Source organism: Lipotes vexillifer, unplaced genomic scaffold, assembly GCF_000442215.2.
Source record: "Lipotes vexillifer unplaced genomic scaffold, Lipotes_vexillifer_v1.1 scaffold182, whole genome shotgun sequence".
NCBI classification, from domain to species: domain Eukaryota; kingdom Metazoa; phylum Chordata; class Mammalia; order Artiodactyla; family Lipotidae; genus Lipotes; species Lipotes vexillifer.
This window is the reverse complement of record NW_006798798.1, coordinates 4,965,327-4,974,542: the sequence shown is the minus strand read 5'-3', so window position 1 is coordinate 4,974,542 and position 9,216 is coordinate 4,965,327. Positions and strand designations below refer to the sequence as shown.

Sequence of the window (9,216 nt, the reverse complement as noted above, 5' to 3'; positions counted from 1 at the left end):
GTCCCCAAAAAAAAAAAAAAAAAAAAAAAAAAAAAAAAAGATATGATAGCTCCAAAACATGAAGTATTCCATTTTTTAAAAGTTTCTCTGAGATTTTACATAACATTAGAATGATATATTCCTTGTAAATTTAGTGGAAATCACCTATAAATTCACATAGGTTTGGTGCATCAGTCAGAGGAATTTAAACCACTGATTAAATTTCCCTAGGGAGGCTTTTATGTCTTTTTGAGTCAGTTTTCTAAGTTTTTAAAATGAATTTATCCAATCATTAAGTTTTTTAAAGGTACTGACACAGGGACTTCCCTGGTGGTCTAGTGCTTAAGAATCCACCTTCCAATGCAGGGGATGTGGGTTCCACCCTTGGTCAGGGAACTAAGCCCACATGCAGCCTGAGTATGAGGGCCACAACTAGAGAGCCTGCATGCCACAGCAGAGGATCCCGCATGCCGCAACAAAGACCCACCGCAGCTGGGGGTGGGGGTGGGGGAAATATGTACTGGCATAATCTTTTATTATCATCCCCTTATTATTCTAATCTGTGTTGAGATTATATTCCCCACTTAGTTATCTATCTCCCTCTCCTTTTTATGATCAAACTTGCCAACTTATTTTTTGCTCTTACCTCAATTATATTGTTCCTTCTAACTTTTTCGACTTTATGTTGTTCTTTTTCTAACATAAGCTGGATCCTTTGCTCATTAATGTTCACCTCTCTTCATGTGTGTAAGCCTGTATCTTTTCTTCCAACTACCACATTCAATGTATCCTACAAGTTCCACATGTAGTGTTTTCAGTATTATTACAAAGTATTTTCAACTTCCATTATTTCTTTTTTAACCAGTGAGTTACTTCTAAGTATGTTTTAGTATTTCCAAATACACAGATTTGTATTCATTTAGTTACATGCCTGTCTCCAGTCAGACTAAGCTTCATCATCATAAGTACAATTTCTCCAAGGTATTTAAATAAAAATGACCCCACTGTCCATCATCAGTACTAAAAATATGCCCAGAAATATATATACTCTTACTTGAACAAATATTTTGCCCAAACGATGCAATGAATAGGTTCTGAAGGTGTGTTACGAATTGTACAGCCAGGAAAGGTTCTCTGGGTTGGTTTGGGATGACATTCGTAACACTCAGTCACACCCTGCAAAGTCAGGACATGAGAAAAACATTTATCCCATCATGGTGGTTTCTCAATATTGTAATATAATCATAAACATTTCATTCATTCATCTATATTCCAACTGTCAAGAAAATTTTAAAATATTAGTGACTCCAAAATCCTTACTTTACAGATAAGGAACTACAACATAAAAGTTAATTGAATCTACCATAGTCACAGCTAAGACTAAGCCAGGACTTCTCTGATTCCTGGCCTGGTGAGGAGAAAATACAAGTTTACCTTGATCACACTCAACAGACAGGGAAAACTACTAGAAGGACAAATAACAACTTTCCAACCAATTATCTCTCAAAGTTGTGAAACTCAGTTATTTAAATATTATTTATAGATTTACCTTATATGAAGATTAAGTGAATTTAAAGCATTAATTTCCAGATCTATCCAGATACATGGAAAAATCCTAAGTATTACGAAACCAAATACTCTTCATTTCGTTGCTAAAGGGTTATGTTTAAAGTTATACTGTAAGGAATCCTTGAAAGAAGTCCACGGCACCTGAGATAATTTTCTAAAACTTAGAATGAATATTCTTTATCTTGGCAATTCTCAATCTCAGTCTTAACACATACTAGTGTCTCAGGATCATGGTAATGAGCAATGTCTTTCTAATAATGGTTAAAGACCCCAAACCTGCAAATAATATTTTAATATAAATTGCAGCAGATGAAGTGTTTTCTCCATAATGCCATTTCTGGTGTCCTTCCAATATGCTTTCTTGGGGGCAGCGATATGGCAAGCAGTCACCCCTCATAAACTGTTATGTATAAGTCTTTGTAGAATGATATAAATTAAGCTTTCAAAGAGTAATATTAAACAGTAAAAGCAACTGAAGCACAGCCACAATTTTCAATATGGAAAAACTGCCAAAGAGCAGACAAAAATACCAAATTTCAAGTAGAGTTTAATTCCTTTTAGTTTCAAAACCTGCAAAATGATTCTTCAAATGTATCTGTTTAATTTCTTAAAAGAATTCAAAGAAAAAAGATTTGAGCAGTAAATGAATAACAATGCTGAGATTGTATAAAACTGGGTTATGAACACACATGTATGTGTTCTTATTCTCTAGTTTTATCTAAATATTTGAAATATCAGTACTCACAAATACTCCAAAATTTTTTTTCAAAATACTCTTCAGATCTATAAATCCAGACTTTAGACAAGTAACTTTTCAGAAGGCTGGTTTACCATATATCAACTACAACATGACACGTAGTCTCATGGCTACTAAGAATTTAAAAAGGCAATTTTATTATGCTTGCCAGCCTAAGGATTTTAATATATAAGCTACATGAAACAAAATAGCAGAGAGCTAAAAGATCTTTGCCCATATTTCCAAAGCTTACTTCTTCCCTCCTTAAGGTCCCAAATAAATGTTTGGGAAGCAAAAACCAAACCAAACCAAACCAAACCAAAAAAAGTACTTTACCTTTTTGATAGTGGTTACTTGCCCAAGATAACCAGCAGTTCCACTCTCAATAAGAGGGACATCAGCTGCTAGACACATTCTATTAACATGGTTTCGGGCAGCTGGAAGAAAAATACTAGTTAACAGGAGTTTACAAAAAAAAAGAAAAAAAGAAAAAAGAAATTATGTAGTTACCTTTAATTAGGATGAAATTTACCCAAATCATTTTTTATTGTTTTTATTTCATGTACAACTTTCTTATAGCTATGACCAGAGTAATACAACTGTTATAGACGTTTAAGAGACATTCAACAAAATTTCAAAGATAAGCAAGTTATATCACAAATTGACTGTAGAAGCACCCCTATGTATTACTCTTTAACACCAAAGTGCCATCTTCCTCTTCTACTGCTGTACCTACTTCTATTAAATATGGCTAAAACATTGTTTCAAGTTTTCCAACCCCTGAACTTGCTCTTATTCCAATAAAATTATCAGGTAATACATGAAAGTAAATGGAGAATGTGGAATATCAACTTTGGAACTATTTATCTTTTTTTTTTTGCCTCACGGCATGCAGGTATTAGTTCCCCGACCAAGGATCAAACCCACGCCACCTGCAGTAGAAGCTCAGAGTCTCAACCACTGGACCACCAGGGAAGTCCCAACTTGGAACTATTAAGGCAGTTTAAGGTGAGGGGAAAAAAGATGAGTCTGGTTAAAAGAGTTATCCTCTTTCTAATGCTACTTTGTATGTTTTTTCTCTTGATATTTCTGGCCCCAAATTGTTACAAACTCATTTGACAGATGTACTTTTACGTGTGGAAGTAGTTACAGAAAGAGTATTTTAAGTTATTTTCACCCCACATTCCAGACACAAAGATTGGTTAACAATAACTGGCTATATGATACTTGATTATATGAAATATCACCAACTTGTGTAAAGTTTAAATGGTCCAAAATGTGTACACGTAATAGGATCCAGTCTGATATACTGCAGCACCAGATATACCCCAAATAATTCAAAAGCCATGACTTCTATGCTAACTTTGACATCCTATTGCCTTACTCTCAAAACAGTGGTTTTCAGCCCTCATTGCCCTTTAGATCATCTGGGGAACTGTGAAAAAATATGATCTTTAGGTCCCATTTACAGAGTTTGACTCAATTAGTTTTGGGTGAAATTTGGGTACTGATATTTCTTACATCTCCACATACACGAAGGAAGTCACACTGTGCTTAAGTGCTGGGATAATCTGAAACAAATATACATGCACGCAACCTATGCATCATCCTCTTTAATGATTTTAACTTTCCCTATATTCACACTAGTTCTAGTTAAAATTACAATCAATTGGCAAGCTTTAAACCTGATCTTACTTCCCTTTAGGTCTTTTAAGTTCTAACTCATAAGGAAATATTTTAATTAACACTAATTTTGTAAACAACCTTGTTATGGAGGAAGGGAAATACTTAGAATTAAAAGTATTAAAATAATCTCACCTCTGTTATCTAAAGCATTCATAACCAATATAAATTGTCGAAAAAATTCCACATTATAGTCAGGGCTACAAAGTAAAACAACAACAAAAAAAAAAGGTCACCAAAACAACCGGCCTTACACATGAGCTTCACAGTATAATACAGGGTCCTAAAAAGCACATTAAAGTAATAAAAGTACAAAAATAACTGATATTAGGGGTCTCTACAATATAGATAGGTTTGACTTTTCCCCAAACACCAGAAACAGATTTAAACCACACATCTGTTTTGGCCAGCTACCTCGGGCACGGAGCAGAATCTCAAACTGGCATGACTTTGAGAGTCCCACCAGGCCTTCTTGGGGCAGCAAGTGCCTGGGAACATACAAAGAATACATTCCCAGGATCTGCCTGGCCTGTAGCTTCACCTCACATGGTCAGGATCAGGCAGGGTTCAGGCCCCTAGGGTCCCTGCTTTTAGCAGCACTGGGAAAGCAACACAGGGTAAGGAGGTTGTAGGGCTATAGGCAAGCTTGTAGAGCAAACATCCAGAGAATGAAAAGGAAGCTGGAAACACAAATTCCCTGAGAAAGCATAAGACTTTCTCTAATCCAGGCCTCAAACAAGAACTCATTATTTTTAAAACCACTTACTTGTGGACAACAACTATAGATAAAGGACATTTTAGACGCAGGGTTCCTTTGCCCCAACACCTCCAAAATTATATTTTTACTCTATCTTTACTGAGATCAGAGTATATTTATGTACCATCAAAACTACTGCCCCATCACAATTCCCAGTGTCATATTACAGAAGTCACAGTCCTAACAAACAAATTATTTTGAGAGGGAACCTTTTAAACTGAAAAAGGCCACAGCTGAAATCGATCAGAATGAGAGCAATATATTTAGAAAAGTCTGAATCATCATGTATATTGATTTCTTACAGTTTAGAATATCTCTTTATTTAAAACAAGAATATAAGGTCCTTTTAGGTTTCCAAGTAACTTATTTATTGAAGGTATTAAAGTAAATGATCTCTTATCTAAATCATTCAAATTATATATATATACATATATATATATATACACACATATATATATGAACTGTTAAAACAATGTCACTTATATGGACACAACCTACTACATTTTAATTATTCTAGAAAAATTTTTAAATAAGCAGAATGACTCTGAGTTCATATATTTAGCTAATAAAAGTATTATACTTTAAAGGTTTAATTAAAAATTCACAGCAAACACAATTTTGCAACATAATAATTAGAGCATACTTCATGATGCTGTCATGGTAGGCTATGATATTAGCTTTCGGGTAAAACTGCAGTACACTTTCTTTGGCAACCTGGAAAAACAAACAACACTAAATTAATAATTTACTAAATTACTACAACATTTCTATCTGAATATGAAATCTATCTATGGCAGACAATAGTTATTTCACCTACTTATATACACTTGTACATGAATGGTAAGCTTCAGCAAAAATATCAAATGCAGTAAACAAGTGTCATTCATCCATTCAACAAATATTTACTAAGCATCTTCCATATATCAGAAACTGTATAAGGCACTTGGTGAGCAAAAGTGACATTAATCAAATAACCATCCAGATAAATTTAACTACAAACTATGATAAATGATACACAGAAAAAGTAGAGGCTGTAGTGAGTGGAAGATATGATTTAGTCTAAGAGATTTAGGAAAGCACGCCTAGAGAAAATCTGAAAAATGAAAAGGAGAAAAGAGTGAAAGTTTGCCCAAAAAGCTGGGAGAAAAGCAAAGAGAAAGATGTTTTAAAACCCTGAATCAAGATGGAACATTCAAGGAACTAAAGAAAGATCAGGATGGCTAGAACCTCAGGGGAGGCTGTCTTCTTCTAAAGGGAACAATGACATAAGCTGTAGCTTCTCTTGCCCACAAACACAGGAGCAGCCAAGCTCTAGGCAATGTAGGAACACAAGGCTCATTCTAAGTAAACGATCAGAAATTTAAGGCCATTTACAGGATTGGGTAGAGCACTTTTATTTCCTCTGTAGATAAGAAAGGATGGCACAGTCTTCTGTCTTTTTCTAGACACCTTCTTATTCTTCATAATCCCTCAGCTAAAAAGAGATGGCTTCCCCCATATTCTCCCTCCTACTAGAGAGTCCAAATTAACCTAATACCATAAATAGAAGATACACCAAAGGGCAGAAATATAAGTGAATAAATAAAAATGATATGAGAAATACAAAGTTACCTGGGCCTTTGATCTTCCAACATGTTTCTTTTGAAACAAAAACTGCCTGTTGAGGTTGCTGACATCAATAGTATCCAGATCAATCTACAAATGCATAAACCCCAGATAAATCACAAATTTCCTGGTATGTTTGAGCAATACGTATCACTATACTCAGCATCCATAACCCGGAACTTTTGATATCTGCTACGTTAGGGGAGAAAATGCTTTTTGACCAATATACTAAAGTTGTTAAATTGATAAAAATAATTTAATGCGTATTAAAACAAAACAAGATTTAATTTCAGAGACAACTTTCTCAAAAATATTTTAGAAAGGATGCTTTTTTTGTTCATTTGTTTAATCATACTAGCAAATATGTTAGGAAATTCCTTAGATGACAAAATGATGCTAAAAATGCATTATATTTCCATCATTTCTCTATCAATCTGATTACTCTTTCAAATCCAACATAACAGATCTAACTGTGCCCTGTTCTTTTTCTTAAATGATACCTGGCAAATAGATTTACTGAATTTTTGCTGCTTTCTTTAATTCAAAAGTCTTTACCCACACACAATTTCATTTACAATCATTACTTGAGGGCTGTGGAGGGAAACTTCTACACAAAGTTAGAAGTCTCACGTTTTAAGTCTTATCTAATTGCTGCTTCAAAGTAAATATAAGAGAAGAAATAATTATAACTAAAACCATTTTCACTCCATTTCAATAAAGTTACATGAAGAGTAATCAAATGTTCTAACTGTGAAACACCCTAATGGTTTTGGTGAAAATCACCAAAACATATAATCACCTAACATTTTTTATCTGTGCTTTCTAAATTTACTACAAAAATTAAACCAAATAAAAAAGGATCAGCATTTATTTTTCAGGTGCCCCAATTCACTGTCTCGTCTATTACAAAATGATCCTTTTGAATAAGTATTAGTAGGTATTAGCTATGCCACATTCGTATTTGGGATACAGAACTGAATGGAAAGACTAACCCTATAAAAACCAATGGAAAATGCGTAAATGCTTTTCCCCCCAGTCACTCATTTATTAGTTCAGTCGGCCACCTCTACTTTTTTTTTTTTAATTCCATGTTTCCACTACACCTTAAGATGCTATAAACTCACATCCAAATTTCAGGCTACAACTCCAATCTCTAAAAAGTTTACATTAACAGAAATGACTTGACTCAGAATTACAGTAACTTCCCGTCACTGTTCAACAATGCAAAAGTTAAAATCCTAACCAATACCTTTAACGAAATAATCTACGGTGATAACAACGACTGTCACGCAGATTGCACCCAGAAGAGAGGAGCGCGAGCCACAAAGGAGTCCTAGGTAAGTTACTAAACCCCACAGTACCTCACTTTTCCTCTTATCTGTTAAAAATAAAATGGGGTGAAGACAGCGTTTACAAGCCTATGATGGTAGTGAAGATTAAGTGCGTTAAGGCGAGTCAACCGCGCAGGACAGCGCCGGGCTCGGGACAAGCGCTCAGTAGGTCCTGGATGTTACCACCGCCATCCTCTGCTCTGCGTATTATTTGAGTTAAGGGGGACTTCGAATTGAACACTCACAACATCCCCAAGGGACTCGAGGCAATCCTCTCCTGCCTCGGTTAAAGCTGGGGAACTGCTCTGAAGCGAAGACACGAGGACTCTTCCACACCCCAGAGCCGCCACAAATTGGCGCTGCCTGGGAGGCGGGGGACGGCTCTTCGCGGGACGCCCGGAAGACCCGGGCCCTTGGCCTCCTCAGCGTGCGGAGCGGGCCCGGCGTGCAGCGGCGCCCGCCCCGTAGCCGCCGAAGAGCTCCCTCTAGGCGGGCAGCGACGACCCCAGGGCCTCTTGGTCCGCCCCCGCACCCACAGCTCAGGTCCGGACCTCCGGGCCCCGATCCCCCGGCCCCGGCTCCACGGCCCGCCATTCAGCCCGCGCGCACGCCTGGCCCTCACCAGGTCGATGTGGGAGAAGCCGGTGAGCACGAGGTTTTTGAGGAGCTCGCAGCCGATGCCGCCCGCGCCCACCACCAGGACCCGGCCCCCAGCCACGGCCTCGGCCAGCTCCCGCGGCAGCCCCCGCGACAGTGCCATGGCGGGACAACCACGAGCCTCGGCGCAGGCGGAGGCGGGAGAACTGAGCCGCGGCCGGAAGTGAGTGGGGGAGGGGCGGCATAGCTTCCGTTCCTGCGCACTACGGCCGCCTGTCGGCGCTGAATGGGCGGGGCCTGGGGACCTGGCCAGTCCGCGAGCGGCCCGGACTGGGCTCGACTGTGAGCGGAAAACCCTTCACACCTCCGGCTGTACTCCAGACTCGTAGTGCTTCGTACCGAGGCGCGTAGTTCTGCTATCCGGCTTAAGATTTATTAGATTTTTGATGTGTATTTTTAAAAAGTACTTTGCAGCATATATGTAACCGAGCAAAGGCCTCTTATGCCCCAAGTGAAGAAAGCCAAACTTTGACAAGGGGAGTTTGCAGCAAAGTAAGGACTTACTGCAGGGTGCCAAGCAAGGGAGTGGGAAGCAAGCCTCAGATCCACTTCAACTTGGTCTCCGAGTTAGGGTTTTTTGTTTGTTTTTTTTTTTGCAGTACGCTGGCCTCTCACTATTGTGGCCTCTCCCGTTGCGGAGCTCCGGACGCGCAGGCCCAGCGGCCATCGCTCACAGGCCCAGCCGCTCCGCGGCAGGGCACGGACTCTCAACCACTGCGCCACCAGGGAAGCCCTAGGGGTTTTTTTTTAAGGGTGAGGAATGGAATATTTCCTGCCACATCAGTAAACAAAGGATGTCAGTCATCAGCAATTGCAGCCCTCCATCCGTGAGCTGGTGAGCCCCAAGGAAACTCAGGAAGGAAAGAATACCTGCCATCTAGCAGCCATCAGACTGCAGC

General features: G+C 38.7%; 1 protein-coding gene across 1 annotated transcript in view; it reads right to left on the bottom strand.

Annotated features, from left to right (window-relative positions):
- The window catches only part of UBA2 (ubiquitin like modifier activating enzyme 2), a 29,430-nt gene extending 21,010 nt beyond the window's left edge, over positions 1-8,420 (bottom strand). The window contains exons 1-6 of the mRNA XM_007470963.1: positions 8,283-8,420; positions 6,336-6,419; positions 5,368-5,438; positions 4,103-4,167; positions 2,621-2,721; positions 1,034-1,155 (exon numbers count right to left, since the gene is read on the bottom strand). Of these exons, the coding sequence (XP_007471025.1) occupies positions 1,034-1,155; positions 2,621-2,721; positions 4,103-4,167; positions 5,368-5,438; positions 6,336-6,419; positions 8,283-8,420 (581 nt within the window). The remainder of the gene's footprint in view (positions 1-1,033; positions 1,156-2,620; positions 2,722-4,102; positions 4,168-5,367; positions 5,439-6,335; positions 6,420-8,282) is intronic.
- Positions 8,421-9,216: the final 796 nt, after the last annotated feature.